The sequence below is a fragment of the Lichenostomus cassidix genome, chromosome 4 (genome assembly GCF_008360975.1).
Source record: "Lichenostomus cassidix isolate B80296 chromosome 4, HeHo_3.0, whole genome shotgun sequence".
Taxonomy (NCBI): Eukaryota; Metazoa; Chordata; class Aves; order Passeriformes; family Meliphagidae; genus Lichenostomus; species Lichenostomus cassidix.
The window spans coordinates 68,887,097-68,912,439 of record NC_139484.1 but is presented as its reverse complement, the minus strand read 5'-3'; the positions used below and the strand labels follow the sequence as shown (position 1 = coordinate 68,912,439).

Genomic DNA, 25,343 nt, shown 5'->3' with positions numbered 1-25,343 from the left:
TGTGGATGTATTGAAACTATTAAAGCATGATCAGATACAACACCAGACCAATCTTCTCCAGGGATTTTTGTAGTCCTGTCTTGAAAAACTGCAGGGATGGTTACCATACAACTACTCTGGGAATCCTGTTCCTCTGTTTGTCTCTCCCCATGGTGGAAGTTTTCCTTCCTGTCCAGTCCAAGCTCCCTTGTTGCATGTTACACCTGTTTTTCATGTGCTAGATGCTGTCCTTTGAATGAAAGTATGTGTCTTCCATCTAGTCAAATATAAAACAGCAGGAACTACTTTTAAAAATCTAAAGGGTTTATTTCATCAGTTTGTACAGAACTGAGTTTTCACTTTAACTTGCCTTTGGTTAATGAACAGTTGAAGCCTCAGTGATCCTCAGTTTGAGGAAACCAATCATCATTAAAAAGTGGAAATACTCTATTATAAGTCATTCTGGCAAAACTGCAATCAGCTGGAATGCTCATATATGGGACTGTGGGAGTTTAGAAGCTCAAGAGAATGGAAATGTGATAATATATTAGATCCTGCTCTGAGCCAGCAAGGCAAAGAGTGAAATATATCGACATAAATTTGAAATAATGTACTTTGAATTTTTGCTGATACCAGATAAAGCGTTAGTGGTTATTACACTTGTGAATTCAGACCTCTACAGAGCTGTTATAGGTGGAAATATTTAATCTGGTGATATTAAAAAGCTGTTTGGACTGGCAAAGAACATCTGTCCCTGTGTTAGAAACTCTTGAAATCTTTTGATAAAATGAGAAAGTGTAGGCAGAAGCAAAAAATCACAAAATTAGACATGGCAGAAACCAAATCTGTGGTGTGCATAAGTTTGCTGCAAAATCTGAAAGCAGAATAAAACAGATGGACAATGACAGTTTTTCAGTTCTCACAGGTTTGAGGAAAAGCACTGATCTTATGTTTGGTATTGTTATGGACATGTTTCATAAAGGTGAAGGATAGACAGTGGCTGTATTTGCTGTAGAAATGCTTTCTTAAATCAATTAGATTAATCCTAGCTGGAGGAACTCTAGCTGGTAGTTCTGTTATTCACATCAATAGCTAAATCTTTGTTTAACCCTCTGAAGCATTTTTACAAAATTATGTCTGGTAGTAATCAACTTGAGTTTAATTCTCTGTGGTATAACTAAAACCCTGTTTGTTTAGTTCACTTGGGTTTTGTGGAATATGAATCCATAGTCATGTTCCAAAAGCAAAGAGAAAATTTTGGTGACCATCTAGATACTTTTATTTGTCACATCATGTCTTACAGGTCTCTGCTGTCAACTGAGAAATCTAATCTATTTGCTCTTTACTCCCAAGGAATTTTTTTGTTTAACCTTCCCCAGATCTTTTATTTTTTGACTATTTTCTTGCAGATCCTAAGAAATCATGTAACCTGATGGACCTACTTTGTTAGAAATTACAGCATAACATTTTTTTCAATCATTTTCTGTAAACGACCTAGAATTGTTATAGTGTGAAATGGTAGCCAATGAACCAGCCATCAATTTTTCTTGAGAAAAGTGAGCAATTAATGGTTGAATTCACCAGAGATACTCCTTTCTTTTGTAGATGGATTTTTCAAGTCCAGTCAATTAAAACAGAGACAAAAAGTTATGAAATCCCACTTGATCATATCCCATGAACTTTTTTTGAGATTGTACTGAATTTCAAACTTTAGAGCAAATGGCATCATCGCTGGTTTTTCAGTCTTCTATAATTATTTAGTCTACATGAGGGACACAAAAGTGTGGCCTCTGGAGGGTTATTTATGGTCATTAATCCAGGCAATTCAGATTCTCCCCTATTGATGTAGATATATGATTCCTGTAATTTTATCTGACACTGGCAATATAGTCATCAAGACTTAGTCATTCCCACTGAGATTTCTCAGAGTCCTCTTCAGGTGATATAATCCTCATTCTTTTACCACTTACATAGCTAATAAATATTTTGTTATACCTCTCCAGTGCTGAACTGCAGGGCATTTCAATTTTAACCTCATTTCAAGAGGTGAAGATAGGCTTTTTATTCCTACTATTTTCTTCACGAGCATTCAAGCCCCATGACAGAATTTAAGAGGTGGAAGCTGCCAACTGCTATGGACTGTATCAAAGACTCACTAAATTCCACATATACAGTTCTCTCACAAGTTTCTTCAATCTTTCATGAACTTCCTTGCAGTGAAAAGGAGGGGAAGTATGAAAGTCTTTGAACTTGGATACATTATTTTTCATAGACTCAGACTAATTTGGGGTGGAAGGGAGCTCTAGAGGCCTCCAGTCTAATGATCTTCCCAAAGGCAGGGTCAGCCTTCAGATCAGAACAGGTTATTTGGGATTTATCCAGTCAGGTCTTGGAAACCAACAAGGGTGAACACTGCATGACTTCTCCACCTCTTGATTTAGAGATCTGCTTCTACTTCACTTTGTAACATCAGAAAGAAAGGGATAGAATAGGTAATTAAAGCTGCAGATTCTTGAACCTAAGTCCTTTACAACCATTGTGAGCATTTCCAGGGAGGACACTCCAACTGGCATATGCAGAGAACATGATTTGAGCCACATGAATGGTTTTACTCCATGCAGAGAGAATATTTTCAAGCTTGGTATGCACACTCAGCCTAGATATTAGAGAAGACACAAGCAGATTATTAATCATTCTTTCCTACTTGGAAATTATATGCAGCAGCTTCTTACTCAGCTTTCATCCTCCAGGCAGTTTTATTTTGACATTCATAGTGAAGGCAATTGAAGAAAGCTAAAAGTGGTTTCACAGGCAATATCAACAAGTAGCAATTAAATTGTGAGTTTTTCCAGTTTTTTTCTCAACTTTTGAGTTTCACACCTTTGAGTTTCTTGAGCCAGCTATTATATTAGTTGTACCTGGTCCTGTCACTGAGCAAAGATTTTGAAAGTTTCTCTATTCTGTTTTCTATGTTGCTCTCTATTTCCTGCATATAAAAACAGTTGGAGTAGCTTTGGTACAGACTGAGAAAGTTGTATTTATGAAATCAATGTCAAGGATGCTGCTGTAGCTCTGCTGGTCATTGCTTCATGAATGGTCAGAGAGAAGCCCAGGGCACTTCTGAATCCAAACTGTGATGAGTGTGCTCCTTGCAATAATCCTTCAATTTCTCTTATGAACTGGTTCAAAGTACTTGGATCATGAAATGAGTGTTTCAATTAATTCTCTTAGCTAGGGATATGTATAACAGAAAATCCCTGCAGTTCAGGTGCTGAATTTCACACCCTGTTGTTTGAACATGCTTGCTAATGGGAAATTTTTTCTGAAAAAATGATGTGTAATCAAAACAGAATTTCACTTACATACTATGTTTGAATTTAAACTGCTTAACTAAAGAGGCTTTGTCTTTTAAATTCACCGAAACAGTGTTTTAGTGAATTTATTATGCATTTGGAGGAACTAAATATAACAGATTCCAGAAGCCCTCAGTTCTGAATATATCCAGTCACTTGCAATGCACCTGGACCTGCCAAGTCTTCCCCTGGAACCTGTTGAACCCTCCCTGCCCTGGCTGGAGCTGTCAGTGCAGGGTCAGAGCAGTGCCCTTGCTCCTCTGCAGTCCTTGGAGCTTTCAGCAAGCTGCCTGTGGAGAGCAGAGCTTTCAGTGCACGCTGCAACTGGGGACAAGCACCCAGCAGAGAGCTGCTGGAAGGCACACCCTGCACGGTGACCCTGTGCTTGTCCTTCTCACCTGCCCTGGGATTCTGTGCATCTCGCGTGTCTCCAGGCATGTGATCCCAAAAAAGCAGTGTCTTACTTAAGAAACTAGTTTGCCTCCTGGCTTTTATCCTATCCTATGACTTTTACTTGCTGCAGAGGCAGTTTAAAATAACCTGTTTGAGGTCTGAGGCAGCATTCTGAGTCTATCAGGTTGCCTCAGGGATGGGGGGGTTGTGCTGCTGTGTGCAAGGCTGTGCTCCCTGTGCTGCCTGCCCCCAGCTACATCCTGCCTCTGAGCAAAATGAGCAAAGCCAGCAGTGGGGAACATCCCTTAGGCAGGAAAGGTTTTATGGTTTGTGCACATCTGTATCAAGTAGCAGCCACTGTCTGAATTAGTCATGGAAAGATAAGCACAGATCTAATTTTACCACTCAACTTTCTGAGCATTACAGATGCAAACTGTGTGAAGAATAATACATTTGATGATACATACAGTTGTCAAGTGGATTTGTCAATGTCTTTTCTGGTGGCTATAAAAATGTACAGTCTATTTAATGATGCAATACTATAGCAGATATTCAAATTGTTTGAACTGATCTTAAAAAAAAGACAGAAAATTATGTAATGAGCAATCTTGTAATGAGCAATCCCTGGGTGCTGTATTGTTATACACATGGCAGTAGCTCACAAAGAGGAATTTCTCCTTTCGCTCAATTTTATTCTTGGTGAAGTACTAATGACTGTATAATTCCAATTCTTAATTTTCTTAAACTGGGGGAAGGAGTTTGGAGTGATGTTGAATGTATCACTGATTTTAGGAAGCCACAAAAAGACTCAAATGTACTTCTGTATGATCCCAAACTTTTCACCCATGTGAGAAGTGTGGAGTAATTTTGTGCTTGTTAAAATTTGCAAAGAAAAAGTTTAAAATATTTAATTCAACTGTCAAAACAATTACTTACTTGCATGGAAAGTTATTGCTGTTTTCAAGTCATGGATCAACCACAAAGACTATTCAACAGGAAATCATAAGTCCAACTCTTATCACAAAATGGTTGTCAAAAACCAAAGATCATGTTGTCACTAGCAAATATAGATACCATCTGAACAGTAGCTCTTTCAAAAACTGTCTCATCAATTGAGAGATTAGATATAACATTACACATAGAATTGCATAGAATTTCCTATAATAATTCAACCAAATGCAACAGAACACAAAATTCCAAATTAAAAAAAATACCTCAACTATGTTTTATAATGTAAATAAAAATATTTATTCCTACCGTTTGTCTCACAACTTTACCCATTTGAAATCAAGGAAGGAAAGATTATATGATAAATGATATGCCAAGTGATTACAGAGGACAGGAAAGAGAGAATTCAGAGTCTGGAAGACTTTGGATGAAATAGGCTCAAGACAGATGTTCCCTTATATTGCACATGTAACTACAACTTCTCCTGAATCAGACAGTTATAGGTAGCCTGTAAGTTGTGCAGAAGAAAGTATTTCACACTGAAATACTGGTATAATTTTAAATTTCCATTCCAGATGGTAATTCAGAATGAGATCCTTTTCCTTACACACACACACATATATATGCATTCTACATGATTTCCAAATGTGCAGAGAATTATTCAAAGTAATTTTTTTTATTTATCCCATATTTCCCCAGCTGCCATAACACAAATTATAAAAATAATCTTAGAATACTTCACAATTTCATATAATTCTCAGCAAGGGCTAGAAAGTGTGGAAGCCAGAATGCTGAGGAAAGTGGGAAAGTGTAGGTTTCCTTCTTCTCTCAATAAAGATGTGAAATTTAGGTGATGACTCAGCTCATATCATAAGAGCAATATACATATTGTAATTGCTATTGCTAATCTAATTCCTGTATAATCTTTACATTAGAAGTCCTTCTCTACTTTAAATTTGGGAAAAAAAAAAAAGATACTCTGGTATAACACATTTTCCTTTCTGGTGTAACACATTTTCCTTTTGCAATATTTCACTTTTTTTATTATTCCATTTATGGGCATGCTGTGAAAAAACTTTCCCAGGAAATGTTTAAACTGGAACAATCCAGCCATCCCTTATCTAAAAGAGATTGCACAGGTGGAAGAGTTTGGAGTTCATTTGCAGACATTTAAAAGCTTATTTTGCCAGTTTGTGGTTCCTTGTCTTTCGAGAAAAGTGGAAAATTCAGCCCAAGGGGCAAAGGTTTTACTCAAGGTGGAATGATGCCTCTGGCACTCTGGCAGTGTCCCACCAAAAACAGTTTCAAAACGGCATGAAGTTCAAGCTGCCAGTGACAAGGCAGTGCCACACAATGCCACATCACACTCACCAAGGCACAGGGTGAGCCAAACCAGGGAGCATGCAGGTGGCAAAGCAAAGAGATGAATTTTCCCTGAACAGGTTCTCAGCAATGGCAATAATGCTGGATCAATAAAGAAGGTGGGAATGCCTGACAGTGGTGGAGAAAAGTTGTTTCCATCTCTTCTCACAGCAGCATGGGTTTGGGTCAATGGAAATTAATCCTGAAAATGCAACTCTCTGGGCCATGTTGTTCTCTTGTGCCAAGAGTGATAGAGTTGATGCTTCAGCTTGTCATAATCTCAATGTTCCCTTATCCCTCCCTTTCCCCAGCATGGTACTTGGTTACAGACAGCCAAATGGGGGTCTGGGGGTAAAAGCAGAGCTGCTGAACAAACTCAGTCAGCACAAGAGAGCTCACAGGAATCTGCAGTGTGTGAGTGACCATGCATGTCAGCATGGCAGATTAGCAGGGTCTGGCAGACAGGGTAAACCACCTATGTTTCCAATTCAATGATTTCTCTCAAATGTGGAGTCCTTCAAGCAATCAGGCACCTTCTAGATGCAAATCTTTCATTCTTCTCATTTTCACAGCTGCTATAAAGAATAAAGCACATAATCTTGAAAAAGAGGACCATGGTAATGCCAACCATATGAAAAAAAACCACAATCAGTGGAAACCTAGAGACCTTCTTTAGTATGCATGTTTTCTCAGGGAAGCAAAAAGATGTAGATAAAAACCATTTGCATTTATGTGTTATATGGTTTTCATTGGTTTTGTAATGATTTAAGTGATGTAGTCCTCATACCCAAATGGGGAAAACTTTAAAATTGCAGATTTCCTTTGGGTATGAAATGTAATGTTTTCATTTCCTTATTTTCCAGGGACATCAAACCTGACAACATACTGTTGGATGAACATGGTGAGTATTGACTGCTTTCTCTCAGAATCTCTAATTCCTGAGATCTCAGTGGCAGGCTCATGACATGCTTTGTAAATCAACCTCAGATGCTGAATTCCTACCTAGATCTGGACTTTCTCAGAAAGCTCCCTCAGAACACCATGTGGATTTTGTAGTTTTCCCTCCTATTGCCAAAGAAATGTTTGGATCAGAAACTTTCAATGTCTGAAAACAAAGGAATTTAATATGAATTGAGATCAGCAGGGACATTTCATAAAAATAACTTACTATTTTATTCACATGATTCTGTGAATCACAAGAACCCCTTTTTAGATGCCTCCCAGTAGAACAGTACCAAGCACTTTATTTTCCCTTTTAGAACTTCTGAAGGGCTAAGAAATTCCACATAGCAAATTATTTCTCATGGAGATATCTAAAATTACTTCCCTAAACCTAAATAAGGATTTTGGAAATTTGACTGCAAAATTTTTGTGAATCTACATGTAGTTCTGGCTTAAATAGCATTAAAAAGAGTAGACAATAATAAACAACTTTGTGCTTTTGCTACTAATTCCATGTTCTCAAAGATAAAAGACATAGTATGAAAAAAAAGCAGCTAATATCTTTAAACTTCAATTTTAAACATATACTCTCTCTAAGAAGTATTTAGCTAAAATTTCATGTATCTTCTTGCAACAGTTCCTAGGAAAACATGGGAAATAGAGGTAAAGGCAGCATTAACCTTGTATCAGTTAGAGCAGAAGTACATACAGGAAAATGACTAAATGGAAAAAGGGGATGTGTGTTTGCTACTGTGGGAAAGTCTTGTGCTTTGTTTACTTCAGAAATTGATTAAAAGCAGATAATCTCTGAGAAAACATAATATTGAAATTATGCCAACGATGTCATTATGTCAAACTCCATTGCAGAGCTGCTGGGTATACAAATTAAAATTGATTAAAGAGGTAACATTCTGCATAGCTGAAGTTTGTTCCTGGGAACATGGAAAATAATAAAGCTAAGTAATACTGGAGTTTTAAACCATCTAGAACTTCAGCAATTTAATGTTTCAGACCCATCAGTGTCAATGTTCCCAAAACTCTAGTATCAGCAAACAAACATGAAATAGAAATATCTAGTATTTAAATCCTGGTGAATTAAAGATGTCAACAGCTACACAAAGTGAGTATGAGTATGTTAGATCTCTGATTGGCAGCCTTTGAAGCACAGTCACATTTATCCCTCCTCTCCCCTCATCAAGGTCAGTTAGTGCACAAAACCAACCTCTTGGGAGAGCTTTCCTATGGAGACTCAAGCATCACAGAGCAGAACCTACACCAGAGTGAGAAATGTCGTGGAAAATAGAGGTTTTTGTGTTTATAAACTGTTCAGCAACAAGATTATCAATGAGCAGCTTGGACAATTTGGGATGGGTGGCCTCTTTGCTGCAAAGCAGCAGAATATTGCTCCCTCGTGGCACACCTGCAGACAGGTGGTGAAACAAGAGACTTCTGCACACATGCACACAGAGCAGAACTAATAAATCCATAGGTTCAAACAGGTTCAAAGACCTCCCATGGGGTTTGGAGAAGGAATTCCCTGACAGGGAAAGGGTCTATGCACTTCAACTCACTAAATGAGGTAATATTAGTATGTCTGTACCATCCTAATTACCTCAGGCTTAACTCACAGAAGCTCTTTTGCAAGAAGAAAGCTATTCTCAAAATCCCTAACAACTCTGATTAATCTGCAACATAGTAACATCATTTTAACGAAATCATCAGATTTCACTTAATGGAAAAATGTGCTGAATATATGCACCACAAATATGTTTGGCTGCAGAGCAAGCATAACAAATTCACCTAATATGAGCCTAACCAGGTGCTCAGGAAGGAACTTTAATTTAGCCTGTGGCCTCTAAGGTGGCACAACAGCTTCCTATATGCTTGACTTTACCCCTAGGTCTTTCTTACAGTTCATTAAGCAAATTATACTTACCCAAAGTATCATGTAATTGGATAAGCACAACATTTCTGGCTGAGATTTTGTCTCAGAGAGTTAGATTTCTTTGGCCTCATTGAAGAAACCTATTCTGGCTGAAGTCAAAATTTAGTGTTACACCATTTGCATTGCCTTACATCCTCAAGCAGTTAAACTGACTCACCTTCACAAGAATATCTAATCTTCTTCTACCAAGAATATATATTATAGATATTGTGCTCATTAAAACTAGTTTCACTATAATTTATCTTAATTTATGGCTTAGGGAACATGCCTCAGGAATACAGAAGTAATGAAAATAGAAGATTTTTCTTAAAAGTAATCAATCTGATTTACAAATTAAAAAAAACCCCAAAAACCACAAAAACATCTACAACATATTCAAAATAATTCTGGCAGAGGAAGTCTGAATTTTTCCATATGTTTTTCATCAAAGCCACACCTCTGCACTGCTGAGCACAGATTCTGATGCATCAGTGGAAATAAATGCTGATCATGAGCAGCATAGTGGTACATGAGAATGGGATAACCTGCTGTTAAAAATAGTGTTCAGCCCTATCAGAGGATGATTGTATGGTCTCCTGGAGAGATTCCACATCCCATCTCTGAGGACAGAAAGTAGGGATGGTTTCAGGGTTCATTCTCTGAACCAGAATCAGTCCCTCTGAGGAAATCAGTGCAATCAATAAAGCTCTTTTTTTTTTATGTTTCCTTCTCAGCTTTCCCAGAAAGCTCTTCCTCTTATGACTAACACTAATCTCTAAATTTAGTAGTAGTGCTCTGTTCTGCTAACATCTATCTGAAACAGAATTATTCCAGTGATAGTTGAAGGGACTACCTAGTGTTTCAGGAGAGCTATTACTATTGTACTGCACAGAGAAAAGCATTAGAGAATTCTCTTAAAGACAGAATTTTGCTTTCTCTTCTATTCCTTTCATTTTAATGGTTTAGAACCAACTTGAAAGCATTTAGATCAGAAATCACAGATCTAATATTTCACTCTTAGACTTAACAGGGCTATTTACATTTATTAAATTTTGTGGGTTTCTTAGATTGGATTTTTGCATCTGATGGTGATAATTTACTCAGTTACATAATTTTATTTATGAGTGAGCAAAACTAATTGAAGCTAGCATTTATATGTGTCATTATACATTATTATACTGGTTTATGATCATCAAAGTTTTCCTTTAAACATTATTTCCTGGAATACATCTCAGCTCTCATTTGAAATCTATCAGCAAAATTGAGAGATGTAGCCAATGAGCAATCTTGGCATTAAAATGAAAAATGGGATGAAAAAACCTACCCATAAATAACTAATTGGAATATCAATATTAACTTCTGGATACCAGAACTGTCAATATTATTAGTGTACACTGATGTCTGTGAGACATCCCCACTAGGTGTGTCTGCACTGGGGCTGCTCCTTATTACACCCACAGACAATTTGCAGGGACTATATCTTGTTTACCCCTCCAATGCTGATTAATAACACAAATGTTTCCAGCATCATTCATCCACCTGAAGCTATCTAGACTTTGAAAGTGCACCTGAAACTTTTAGATGCCCACATGGCCATTCAACAATGCAACTTTTTGAAATGCACAGCTTTGCTGAACCCATCTACAGCCATGCAATTTCTACCAATCTCCCTAATGGTAAGTGTCAGATGGCCAAGTCATGCCAAGTTCAGGTGCATATGAGCTTAAGCTCTCATACACAGTACAGATGAACCCAGAGAGGCTTTTTAAATTCATCATAGAGTTTGACTTTCTGAGAGCAAATCAGGTTTGAATGTACTTCAAAATGTTACTGTTCTGAGACTCACAATCAGCTCTGGTGCATGCTGAGTTGATGGCATTAACTCCAGTATAGTATTTCCTCTCTCTGCTGTCACATTCACCCTTTTGGTTTCAGACTCTGAGGAATTCAATGAGGTTTGAAGTCATGTACATTTTCCTCTGCTGAATGTTAGTCAGACAGCCCCAGCCAACTTTTAGGACTTGTTCTAATTGTCATTATGATTGCTCAAAAATTAAATCCAAACACAGAAAATTTGCTGTTTACCTCAGATACTGTAATTTCAGGCCATATAGAAGACTGAGACATAAAAGTTACATCACATAAAGCTTTCCAAAGCCATACACTGTTCTGTGGGTAGTTAAAGCCTTTACTGGAACTGACTGAAGGAATGTAATTTTTGAGACAATTTCCACTGAGATAATTTCTGTTTCCAATGTATGTGTTGGTGTATGTGAAATCTGTATTCTGAGATGATTTGAAAAAGCCACTCTGCAGAGTGAAAATAATGTGGTCTTTTGCTTTTTCTTCCCTTCTCTCTACCATCATCTTTCTATATATGGGGTCATGCAGCCCAGGGATTAAGGAATGAGCTCTTTCCCTGCAATACTAGAATTCAGCTAGGCCTGCTGAATCTGTTGTGCACTGCTCTGCTTCAGAGTTCATAACAGCTAAATCCAAGTGACACTGACATTCTGCTTAGTTTAATATTATACCATGGTACAGACTTTGACATTTAGTTGTTCACAGTCATATCCAGAAAGGGAGATCAACGACAAGGTGTGAGGTTTAGATGGCTAAAAGTCCCCACAAACAGAAATTTTGCAAACAGTATGAAGTAGGTGGTACCCAACATATCCACTGCAACAAGAGCAACATTCCCTTTCCTCTAAGACAAAACATGTCTTAGAGGCTGAGTAGAAAGACTTCTTTAGAAAGCTGGGGTCTAATTGTCTCTTGAAATATTCACACCAGGAATGAAAAGCTTATAAAAACCAAATCAAACCAAACAAAACAAAATCAAAACAAACAAAAAAACCCAAAACCCCCAAGTCCTTAGGCTTACAACAGTTGAACTCATTCAGTGCTGGGCACAGGCAAGAAGAGCTCCACTTTGACACCCCTCCTGCCCCCAGCTGCCCACAGACACAGGGGCTTGACCCCTGCTCTGCCCCTGTCCCACACCCAGCCCTCTCCATGCCCCCAGCTCTCTCCAGGCACCTCTCCTGCCTGCAGAGCACCTTCCTTTCCCTCCAGCGCCAACTAGCAGCCCATCAAGCACCAGGCAAGGGCAGCCTGCAGACAGCCTGAGGGCTGTGGAGTGGCCCTGTGATGGGGAAGAGCAAACAGGGCAGCTTTTCCAGCAGTAAACTCTGCCCTACCTCATGAACAGGAGCTGCCTGTTGCTGTATGGGCAGCACAATGCAGAGGAGTTATGCAGAACCTATGTTTCCAGTCCAACCCTTACCTTCCAGAAAGGCATTTTTAATAAAAAAAACCAAAAACCAGCTACGCTATTTTGGTTTTGTTAAATGAAATCTAATAACATGAAGAGGAAACAATGCATTGCTGGAGAGGCAATTTTCATTGCAAATCACCTGTTTGGATCAGTCTGAACAGATATGATGTAATAGATGTTTTGCAATCATGCTGGCACTCTAATAGGGAACATCACTTACAATGCTGTCATTTAAGTGACAGAATTATATACATATTGCTATTTCTGTTTACATTGATATTTATAGTATTTATATTTATATTATGTGTTAAAAATATGAAGTGTTAGTCTGCCAAGATGCTTGCAGCATTTCTATGATGTACATAGAATTGCTTTATACTACTGCCATGAGGTGGCTTTATTTGTTCAGTTATCATTTTCAAGGAGCCTTCTGCCACAGTGTTTCATGATGGCAGAAATAAACTGCAAATATGCCACACTCCAGCCACCCAGAAGTAGGAATACCACCTTGGAATTGTTATGTCAGTCTGGGCTGTGAACACTAATTCTTGTTATGGCAGCCTAACACATCCCACCTGTTATAAAGGGATGGCTTTCATTAGCTCACAGTTTTACTCTGCTGTGTGTAGAGGGCTTCCTGGTCTGGGCATCTTTGGAAAAAAAAGTCAATAAAATGCCAGCAGGTTTTTCGAAAAAAGTGCAGAAAAGCATGCAAACCATTTCACTGAAAACTTCTACCATGTCTCCCATTTGGAGAAACTTAAGTTTAAACTTAAAGCCTTAAGTTTACCAGTGGGAATTGCTTTCTTCCTTTTCCCCTTCAAACCCAGCTCAGATCTGGCCAAATTAGGGTCCTCTGAGAATTTCAGTTCTCACATGCATACCTGCTCAATTAGAGGTTGGCAGATACATTTCCTGTGGACTTTGAGCAGGATTTTTGAGCAGCATGACATTTTGTGGAGACTGCTCTCCCTCCATCAGGCACCAGGTTAACACCCATCAGTCACTTGTTACACTCTTTTCATCTTTGGCAGCAAACATGATGACAACCTCCCTCACTGAACAACTGCATTGTGCCCAAACCCTGATCCATTCCGTGGCTTGAATGAGACTGAGACCTTGATAAAAAAAACCCACACAAATTTGTCACTCAGGAGTCTAGTTCAACACATGATGTATTAATCCTGATCTGAGTGCAGAGCTGAGCTGGGGAATATCTACCCCTCTACCCTGTCCTCCAGGGCTTTGCCAGATGTAATCACAGAGAGGATAATATCTGCATCACTCCACAACACTAGTCCTTGAGCAAAGATGCACAACCTAACAGACTTGTCAAATTAAAATTCTGCAGATTTTCAGACTGGGTTAATATTCCATTTAACTGCCTATGGCAAACTAGGATTAATAATTATTATTTCACTGTGGTGGAGCAATTGAACCCATGTTTATCATAAAATATCCCAGGAAAAAAAAAAGTAATAGCAGGTTTGGGCCACTCAGCCTGATTATTTCAGTTTAAATCATCTGTCTGGCTGGTCAGACAGCACATCCTTAGGCTGACTTCTGCCACTTATTGCTCATCTGGCAACCTGCTGTCAAATGGGTGATCATTTGAGACCTGCTCCTATTACATAAACATCTTCTGCTACTATGGATCTAATTTTATAGTTATTGTGTGATAAAAATGCCGTTTTTCTTCTCACCTCCCTCTGCCCTGAGAAGACTCAGAAGAATTCAGGCTGATGGTAACCTGTAGTGGATGCAATTGCAGACAGTGTCACCTGAGATGTGAGGGGTGGCTGCAGCTGAGGATAAGGAAAGGCAAATTTCACACATAGCTTCACATTCTGCTTCTGCATGTTATTTACTGTTCTGAGAAGACAGAGACAATTACAGAATAACAGAATGGTTAAGGTTGAAAGGGACCTTCAAGATCATCTAATTCCAGCCTTCCTGCTGTGGCCAGGGACACCTTCCATTAGATCAGGCTGCCCAGAATCCCATCCAGCCTGGCCTTGAACACTGCCAGGGATGGGCAGCCACAACTTCCCTGGGGAACATGTTCCTGTATCTCACCACCCTCTGAGTAAAGAATTTCTTCTTAATACCTAATCTAAACCTGCCCTCTTTCAGCATAAAACCACTGCCTCTTCTGCTATCACTATTTTTGATCAAAATAGTCTGTCTCCTTTTTATAAACACCCTGTAGATACTGGAAGGATGCTGTAAGGTGTCCGTGGAGCCTTCTCCTCTCCAGGCTGAATAATTCCCCTTCCCTCAGGCTGTCTGCACAGCAGAGGTGCTCCATCTTTCTGAGCATCTTTGTGACCACTTCTGGACTCAGTCTAGCACATCCACACCTTTCTTGTTCTGAGGGTCCCAGAGCTGGACACAGCCCTCCAGGTGGAGTCTCTGGAGGGCAGAGTAGAGGAGAATCATCTCCCCCAGCCTGCAGGCTGTGCCTCTTTTGGTGCAGCCCAGGACAGGCTTGGCCCTCTGGGTTGACAGTGCACACTGCTGTGGCATGTCCAGCTTTTCCTCCACCAGAATCCCCAAGTTCTTCTCCACAGGGCTGCTCTCAGTGAGTTATCTCCCAGTCTGTGCTCATGGCTGAGATTGCCCCCAGCCAGGTGAAGTACCTTGCACTTGGACTTGCTGAGCTTCATGAGGTTCTTTGAAGGCTCAGTTCTCAACTTTGCTCATGGTGGGAGAAGATTCAGGGGTGATCAGCAAAACCAGTCCAGCACTGCACACAGGTAGTGGGTGCAGATACACAAAAAGATTATTTCACCACTTTGCTTCCAATTTGATTTTTCTAGTAAAGAGTAACACTGATTATCGATCATTAAGGTTAGAGATCTTTCTAATTGTGTTTCTTTCCATTATCACTTAAATGTTAGACAAAGAGAGGAGTATTTGTATGATGTGCTATTTTAACTTCTGTTTTTACTTTGTGTGATTGCAGGACATGTTCATATCACTGACTTTAACATAGCAACCATAGTGAAAGGCTCAGAAAAAGCTTCCTCCATGGCTGGCACAAAACCCTATATGGGTAAGTTTTCAAGACATTTAAAAATGTAAGAAAAGTTATACATTAAGACTGACTAATGGTATAGCAAAAGGATTTTAAATTCTAAAAGCATAAAGTAGACGTGACCAATTTCCTTTTTTGACAGTAAATACATGTGTTAGCAGTGGAAAACTTGGGAAATGGAGGATGTTGTTTGGATGCTATTTTAAACAGGAGTTTGATCTCTACTCTGCTTCTAGTCAGGTTCTGTTTGGTTTTGTGAAGCAAATTCAGGCGAATTTCAGCTGTTTTACTTTCTGTCAATCCCCACAACTTGAGACAAGAATATATATTTGCACCACAGTGGCTGTGAGCTAGCAGAGAACACATAATGTCATTTAAAAGTATTTAGGCACATGCTTAATTGCTTTGCTATGTTGAGTTCCTCAAAAATGTGTCTGTTAAAATTAGAGTTCTGTGTAACTAACTGCTGAAGTTCTTGCCCTATGGCTTTTAGGGCCACGTTATATATTGAAATAAAATATTTATAATGTATGATTGATTGAAGGCTGGGAGAGTAAAATTTAATTCACCTGTCTTCATGTCTCAAAAATGTGACCGTCTTGGCAAAGTTAATATCTCAAACTTCCCCTGAAGCTGAAGGACAGAAGGCACCTCCCAAAGGTCATTTGTCCCACCAAAGTTAGGCTAGCTTCCATGACTAAGTGCATGTGTGATTTGTCCTGTTTGTGGCTTCCAACATATCTGCTACTCTAATTCTTTCTGTATATGGAATTGACATTGCTTGGAGAGATGACTAGCCTAAGACTAAATGTATTTGGATCCAGAAAACCATGTACTAAGAGATAGGTGTGTCTGCAAGAGCCTTTCTCTATCCCAGAGCACACCTAACACATGTGCAGTGGTGAAACATTGGTAAATTATCATTTTCTGAAACTGTCATTTGGGGAACCAAAGGCCACTGTGTTGCCACACTTTTACATATTGTCATAGGAGTAAAAGCATGTGCCCAAGAAGCAGGAATTGACAATGATGCTTTTCACAGCACAAAGACCATGGACACAGAGCAGGCAGGTGTCTGCAGGGTGCCTCCACAGCAGCTGTGACTGTGACAGAGCAGTCCCAGGCACTGGATGAGAGTAGTTTTTTTCACATATGATATATTTTTTGTTGTGAATCAACAGTTAGCAGGAGCTGGAGTCTATTGCCCCTGACCAGCTTGGATGAAATGAGCAGCACAGCAAAAGCCTGAGACAGAGAACATAAGGGGGTCAAGGGAAAGGTGGGAGATGGGGAAAAGATTTTTACCTTTTCACGGTAATGGATCTGGTCTTGATTCACCTCAGCTCAGGTAGTTGTTCCACTCCTGAAGCCTCCTCCCCACACATCAGATCTCCATCATATCCACCAATCTCACAAGAAGAAACAGTACCAAAAAAATGCTCTCCTTTCCTTTATGAAGGCTATCACACCATCCACCAGCTTACTTTCTCTTCAGTGTGCCTTCCTCACCTCTTGGAAATTCAAAGATGTCACAGAAGCCACAGGTGCAGTTTTTGCCATTCAGAAAGAGTCAGAGTCACCCTTGCATTTATTTGGGGCTGTAAGGACACAGCAAAACTTTTAGAGCTGTAAAAATCCTCTGTTTCAGATAAAAAGTGATGGGTTAGGGTTCTCGGTGGCACAGTTTGGATATCAAAGATTCAACAAACCAAATATTTAGTGTGTGACACATATGGGCAGGTGTTCATTGGTGCTGCTTTCCTCTTTTAGTTTACACCTTTTATTTTGTGAAGAATTATAACTTTAGTGAAATACTACAAGGGCTTTTCAGTTGCAGTGATTTCTTGCTGTAAGGCTGTATCAAAGGCTTTCCATGTGGCTTTTCCTGAGACATTTAGACTACAAGAGAAATAGAAAAATACAGAACTGGGGAGGTTGGTGGTACAATTTTATGACCAGGAATTCAAACCACACTTTAACCTTGGTGTAACAAGACCAAGTCACCTCAAGCATGGTACTTGCTGAATACCAGAACCAAGAAAACTTACCAGTTTCTGTAAGAAATGCCTCATGCTATGCTGGTTCTCACAATGGTGACACTATGAGATGTGATGAAAGCTTTTTTTCCCTCTCTTGAAGGTTTATAAAGTCTTACTCTCATGTGGATCCTGTTATGTTTAATCAGATATGAGGGTGCTCTCCAGCCTGTCCCTTAATAGAGGCACTTATAGGATTTCTCACTTCTTCCTATGGCCAATTTAAGGAAATAAACAGAAAAACGTTATCTCCAAAGCCTCCATTCCTCTTTGAAATCTGATTGAAATAGGCTGAGAAATTGCTAGGGAGTGATTTGCTCACATGCAGCATGACTGAATAAAAATGGTTTCCAGGAAAAAAACAGAGTGGATTGATATTGTGTTGTAAAAATGCCCTAGCTGTTCTGATTAAGATGCCTGTCTTGTAATGCTAAGCAGGGTGTGAGTCAGCTCCTGCAGCCTTTGCTTAATCCCACTTCACATTAGCCTTTTAGCCCCTAAGTCTTTCTCAGCCCGAAATATTCCCTGCCTATTTCCCTACTTGTTAAATGTTTATGAAGAATGCACTGTACCTGAATCTGAATGTTTCTCTAGAAACTGTCAATTTTTGTGTCCTCCCCCTTCCCAGCCAACTCATTCAGACGAGTGAAACACCTGCCACACATAGGAGCAAAGACATGGACAGCAGTGTTTGTGAAAGGAGCAAGGCCAACAGCCTGGTCAGGCAAAATACTTCCAGCTGCTTCTGCAGCTTTCCTTCACAAAGGCAGTGACCTGAAATGCTGAAGTGAAATCAACTTCTTAGAGTTTGGGGGTCCTCTGGGTTTGTGTCTTGTACTGTTCAGGTGGCTGTGGCTCTGGAAGGCAATGTGTGCCTTCAGCTGATTTGGGAAACCTGTGTGTCACCTGTGCCTGATTTTGCCTTCACAAATTCACTGCTCAAACCTTCTGCAGCCCCTGTGATTGAGGGTGTTGTCAAGGCTTTACTGCAGGAATTGGTCTTCAAAACTCTCACAGTTTCAGGCTGTCACCCTACCCTGGCAAGCAATGCAAAATATCCTTTGAGACCAGGCTGGCTTTTGGCAGGCACAGCTGCTGCCACCAGATGAGCATCAGCACTTGCTCAATCCCCTCCCTTCTGCACTGGGATGTGGACCAGGAAACCAGGGCAGGGCAGGACTTGGTCCCTGGCTGCAGCCAGTGCTGGGCTGTGCAGCTGGGGCTCTTTCTTCCTGCTGAAGGATAATACTTTGGATTGTGTGAAAGAGAAGGGTGAGCTCACCTGACTAGAAGCACCTGTGGAAGTCCTTGCTACTTTCAACACTGTGGCATCTTAATGAGTGTTTAAAAAAAAAAAAAAAAAAGGCATTTCTTAAATTGGTCCCTCATTAACAAGGCTGCAAGGTATACCTCTGTGTCTCAAAGAACATGCTCTGTGCTTGGCACCCATCTGCAGGGATGACCCTCTACATTGCAACAGGGTCCTCAGCTCCAAACCCAAAAGGTAAACAGTAAAATGTGTCTAGAAAACATGACAGGTGTCACCTTTTGTTTATCCCTCACTTTGGCGAATTTATGTGTGTTTGAGTTCCATAGCATATACTTTCTCCTTACTGAAATATCATGGAATGATCAATTTCCATATATCTGTGTATTATCTCTGAGTTTTGCAAAAACTTTCCATTCACAGGTCATATATTAGGGGGTTTAATGTTTGTTTGGTTTTTTTGCTGTGCTTTTTTGTGTGTTTTTGTTGCTGTTGTTGGTTATTTTTGTTTTGATTTTTGGGGGGTTTTGGTTTTAGAGGTAGGAGGGCTTGGGGGGACTAGGTAGACTCTTTGATGTTTTTCTCAGCAGAGACTGAAGTTATTCAAATTATGCACTGCAACTTTACCCCAAACCAAATCAATAAAATACATTTTATCATACAAATACTCCAGACAAAAATGCGAAGTCAATAAAATCAGTCATAAATTATGTGAAACGTTTCAGTCACCCCCTTCCATCCTACAGGCTTGTTATCTCAGGTTTTCACAGCTCCTTTCAGAGGTTGCTGCCATGGTGAAGAATGACTGTATGCCTGAGATTACCAGAGGATTGTGGATTTACCCTGGTCCACTGAACTTCTAAAATGTATGAGTCATCCATATTTATTAATTAATACTGTGTAGGAGTACTATTGGACTCAGAGGAAAGCCAGAGGATGTCCTGATATCAACCTTGCATGTAAAAAAATTATCCCATAGAGCTAAATTTGGTTAGCCAAATTTGGGGTTAAAATACAGCAGGGACAAATTTTGAGTTGGGGGTTTTCAAAAGTGGTCAACCTTTGGTCCATCTTACACTCACACTAATCAGTGCTCTGAAATTAAATAGTGTTTTGCAGCTCATTGTGTTTTGGGAGCAGTTAATGCAGTGTTTAGGTTTTTAAAAGTCTTACCTTTATCCTGCTGGGGTTTTACTGCCCCTCTGCAGAGTTTCTCTGGTCATGCTGTTAGCTGACCTTTTGATCCTGGGGAAATATCAAGACACCAGCATGACAAGGGAGGCTTCGCTTTGTTCTGAGAAGCAAGAACCAAGAGCGGCCAGATGAGACTTTGAGGTGCTGAAACAAATTTTCAGCTCGTGCTAGGAGCTGTGTGGCTGAAGGGATTAAACACTGAGCTGCAAGCAGGCATTCAGGTTTTGGCTCCACTCTGACATTAATGAATAAGAATATAAGCAGCTGAGGAACCTCAGGAGGTCAGGAAAGAACTTACTACCTCCAGCTGCTCTTGACCTCTTTGTGCTCTCTGACCTGCCACCATCCTTTAAGATCTTCCAGCAAAACTACTAGTATAATCATATCTTTTACTATATCAGTTAATACAAACCCCACTCTGATATCAAGAGGTAGTTTTGGGTTGGGCTTTTTATTTATTTTTATTTGTTTATTAGTTTATTTATTTATTACCTGCCTGATGTGTTGTGGAGCTCTGCAGGCAGATCTGAGGAGGAGCCAATGTCCAGCAGAGGTGGCAAATAGTCCCCAGCGCTGCTCTTCTGCCCCCTGGATAACTCCTGTTCTTTGGTCAGGCCAGCCCCACCAGGGTTTTGCATGCATAAACTGGTGCAAAGATATTTTTTAACCTGGTAGGAGTATTTAATAGTCCTTTTGCCATGTCAGGTACACAGTCTGTCCTGCGAATTACCAGTTATGCAGATCAGCTAATTTCAGTACTGGGCAGAACATCTGCTGTCTGTACACTGGAACAATTTTCCAAACACCAAATGGGTTTTTTTGGACAAAACCCCTTCTACAAATTGCTAGAAAAACTGACCCTGCAGCCACTGTGAGCTTTTCTGTGGAGCAATGAAGGTGCTTGTGTATAATTTTGTGTTTGATAATGGGAGACCAGGACATGCTCATTGCTGCTGGGCTTTTGTCAACTTGAGCTTGTTTCTCTGAGGCTGATCCAGATGTTCAGCCACTGAGGGCTTCTCTGTGCAAGGTCAAGAAGTGAGTTCTGTTCAGTGGTTGAGTAAAGCCAAGGGTTGTATGAGGACAGCATGCTGAATAAGGGCAGGAGAGGTTGTACAGCCATATGGAAAACTAATAAGGCATTCTAAATGCCATGTCTGTTTCCAGGTAATGGTATCTAAATTATTTACTTTGATTGAAAAATTGCATTAAATATGAGTATTAAAACTATTGATGTGTATAATGTGAATAATGGTGCAAAATCAGTTACATGGCTAATACAAGTCCAGACCTCATGACAGAAAATTGCCATCCCAGCATGGCCAGGCTTTAAACAGCACTTTGCCTCATAAAATAGAAGTTAGCAGCTGGCTAGTCTAAAGCTCTGAGTCAGAAAGTTGACCATTATAATTTAGACCCTTTTAGCACATGGGAAAGTAAACTCTAGGAGTTAAATTGATAGTTTACCAAATCCACATTTATATTCAGAGAGAGTGAAGTTTTTTCTTCCATTTTGCTCTTGAAACAGCTTCTACTCTGGATAGAAGATCACTTGTCATTATTGTAGTTTGATTTCTGCTTTCTATTTAAGCCACAATCCAGAAAAATTACTGAGCCCTGAATTTACTTCTAACAAGAAAGTGAAAATTAATATTTTCTCATCACAGTGCTGAGAAAGCAATTAATATTTCACTGAAACATCTCAGTTCAAGGTTCTTGAAATATTATTCCAAAAATCAAGTTCAATTTTTATACAGCTCAATCTGTCATGCCTTAAGCCTGATTCAGCAAGGTGAAACTATAAATGTGTTATATACATCCTCATTCACACATTTAACATTTGCAAATGTCTAAGCTTTTAACAGCTTATCCTGTGCTACTCAATCAAAATAGTGCTTATACTGTGTGTATTGTATATATGTGTATATATCAATTTATACTTATAATTTTTTCCCCAAGATCAGGGACTAATATGTGGAAGGAGAATGATGGTATTATGCCAGTGTGGTAGTATGCTGAATCTCAGTTAATGACCCTGGAGTTTATTTTCTAGTCTGAAGTCTTGGGCATTGCAATAAAACCCACTCCACTGTAGTGTGTTTTGCTGCAATACTACAGCAGTGTGTTGCTTTGCAGCACCTGCTGTAAACCACACACCTCTGATTCCCCTTACTGACATGTAGGGTCTCTGCTGAGATGCAAATAGACTTCAGAGAGCAGTAGCTAGACAATTGGACAATGTCAGGGATTTCATTCTTAAGAAATATTTTTGACATATCCACCTGAACTGGATAATTTAAAAAGAAAAAAAAAAAAGAGAGAGAGAGATTAAACCACTAGGGTTTGTTTGGTTTTTTTTTTTTTTAATTTTTTTAAATTTCTCATATTGATAACACTGGCATGGGGCATTTTGCAGGAACTGATGACCAGCTGTCATTGGCAACATTTAGCTTTTCATGGACAGTCAGCTCCTTACAATAATCCATCTTTCAAGGCTGACTTGTAAGTTATTGTTAAAATACACTGATTTGTCAGTATGTAGATGCTCCATCAGAAATAATAACAGCTATTCTTTTTGCCAACAACACCAAGAGATAGTCCTCAAATTGATCATTTTATCAGGGACAGCATTTTCAAACTCACCATTGAGCAGCAAATTAAAAATAGTCTGATTTCAGAGACCCACAGCACTTACAATTTATGAAGTTGGGATACCAATGAATACTCAGCAGATTTTCAGAAGCCCTACTTAGGATATTTTATTCTTTGTACAAAGTGGACTTTTACAATAGGAAAAAATCGTGAAAAATTCATTTAGCATTGTTTACATTTACACTAATATTCTCTTTTATTTCAAACTCATGAATCATATTGTTAGATACGAATATCTTTCCACAAATAAAGGTAGCTAATTACCAATCAGCTACATAAAATTACCTTTTGTATAATTTTACTTTTGTTACTGACCTTTAGGAAAATATGCAGACAATGTGAGATGCATCATCTACGTAATTCACATTGCAAATCATCTGACTGCTGTGAAAATTCCAGTGGGTAGTTACATACATGAGTGGATTTGTCAGAAATTACTCCCTCTTGCACAAACCTACAGAACAGAAATAAGGATATCCCAGTAAGCCATTGCCTCTGAGATGGATGCACAGCCACTAGATTTGCTTTCATGTTCAATTTGTTCATAAATTGTCCTCTAGTATAGCTTTATTTTGCAGAGAAATAACCATTTATTTACAGTCTGCAGTAATATGGTATAACTAAAAAGATACAGAGTAAAAAACATCAGAAGACACATCTCTGAAGGGGATTTATTTTAATTTATTAGTTGGAAAAAATATTGACTGGAAATTTGTATTGGGGACAAGCAAGAAAAGTACTGAAGCATACAATGCAGTACAAAAGTGGATTCATTTATGTAATTTTTCAAGAAAGCAAAGTAGATCAACAATAAAATAATGAAAGTATATTATTAAGAGAAAAACATACATACAGAAAAGAACCAATGGAAGGACTTTTAGCTTGGCTGGTTGCTGAAGTTAAATATGTGCATTTAGTCATTATTATATAAAACACAGAAACATTCCTGATTTTATTGTTTTCTCTGTTAAGATTAGTACAGATGTCCCAGCTTGGAATGGCATTGGTATTTAAAGAGTCTTTCTTAGTCATTTTCAAAAGTTGCATGAAAGGTATCAGATCACTCTCCACAACTGATGAAAATCAATAACCCAAACAAAAAGACTGCATTGCTTCCGAGCTCTAGACTTTTAAATGTCCCCAGTACTTTGGGTGACAGGTTTTCCAGAGCAGAGCTGGAGAGCCCATGCAGTTCCTGATGACTGCCAGGAGGAAGAGGCTCTAAAGATCCCATTGAGGCTTCTGGCCTCAGCTGCCTCTGAGATCCCACTCAGATGTGCTGTGAGGAGTTGGTTGCTCCAGCTTCATCAGGATCACAGGTTGTGGGGTGACTCAGGATAGCCCCAGGAGCCTCTAGCCCAGCTCTGCCCAAAGCAGGGTGAGCAGTGAGGCTGGACCAGGTTCCTGCTGCAGAGTCATTCTTCAGGCAGCTCTAGGAATATGCAGTTCTCCATCACATCGAAGAAATTAGGTCAGGGGGAGCTGTGAGGACCTGTGGGATCTACCAAGTGCAACACTTCTCCCCTTCTCTTTGAATTCATTCCTGCTGCTAGACTTGCCATCACTTGATTTAGCTTCACCATTTAAAAGTTGTGCTTTTGCCATGCAAACATCTACTGCCTTCCCCCTAAGTGTATGTGACAGTAATTACAGCTCTCAGCCAAAAGAGTCTGCAGGATCAAACCCATTATTAAACCCATTTATTTTCCTGAAAAGCCTTTGTTCAGTAGAAAGTGCTTGAGGAAAAAGATCTGAAACTCTTGTTCTTGCAGGTACTCTCACTCTTGTTCACACCAACTCTTGAAGAGAGAATAGTGCCTACGTAGATGCACAGGGGCAAAGATGAAGTATTCTCATCCTAAATCTGTTATGTAAGGAGAGGATGTGTTCACAAAGGGTGCACACAGCAGAGCTGTTGCCCTTGCTCCAAGCTGGCAAGCTCAAATCTGATCATCCTTTGGAAGAATCTACCCAGAGCAGGCTGCAGGATGGCTGTCCAAGCTGAGCCTGGGATCAAGTTCAAATTTTAAATGATTACAGATAGTCTATTTAAGTCACAATGTTAAAGAAAATCAATGCAGAATTTCATCTTTCCTTTCAGAGATTTTATTTGCTTTTATCCTCGCCAATTTACACTCTGAATTGGTTCTCTTGGCATAGGTATTTCTTACAGCAAAACCTAATGTTATGTCCTGTATTTCACAATTCTAGTTCTTCAGAGCTTGGCTAATGCCATGACTTGGAGGCTCTGCTGTGTTTCTGTAAGATCATGCTCTGTTTCTGAATGAGCAGGCAAACTCCTGGAGCCCTTCGTTTGCACCTAATGTCTCAGTTCAAAAAGACTTCTAGACACATTAAGCACAAGCTCAGTGTGAAGTGGGTATTTAACAGTCTTGTCAAACTGGAGAAACACCTTTTGGCCTCAACGTGGTTGAGATTTCACCCTGAGAAAAAACCTGTACATAGCATAGGGTTCTGCAAATCATATTGCACCTCTGACATTTCCCCCCTCATGGGAAAACAGTGTTTGCAACTGCTTCACTGGAGCTGATGGAGTGCAGAGAGGCATTCCAGCTGGACTGAAAATAATGCTGTTAGAGCAGGAAAAAGGGGACTATCTGCTTTAAAAATCGGGACCTTAGCTGCTCACACTCTAACCTAAGAATGCCATGGGCTTAAGGTGAGAAAACAGCTTCAAAACTCCAGGGCAAAAGAAAGCATTTTCTGCTGACATACTTAATGTAGGATGATTTGACCTTGAAGCTTTTATAACAAGAAAATAAAATAAAATGTATGTCAATAGCTCAGTCACTAAATTAGCAAAACAGCTGCACCATTGTGGCAATGCCATAGGTTACATCAATAAAGTACTTTCACCTCTATCTCACCGAAATCAGATAGTGATCTGTCTCATTATTAAAATGTTAAAGCTATAAAAGAAATAGTGAAACAATATTATACCTACATAGCTCAGTAAAA

General features: G+C 39.4%; 1 protein-coding gene across 1 annotated transcript in view; it reads left to right on the top strand.

Moving 5' to 3' along the window:
- Nucleotides 1-25,343, top strand: part of STK32B (serine/threonine kinase 32B) — a 157,921-nt gene that overhangs the window by 99,951 nt on the left and 32,627 nt on the right. The window contains exons 5-6 of the mRNA XM_085059801.1: nt 6,899-6,936; nt 15,144-15,233. Of these exons, the coding sequence (XP_084915927.1) occupies nt 6,899-6,936; nt 15,144-15,233 (128 nt within the window). The remainder of the gene's footprint in view (nt 1-6,898; nt 6,937-15,143; nt 15,234-25,343) is intronic.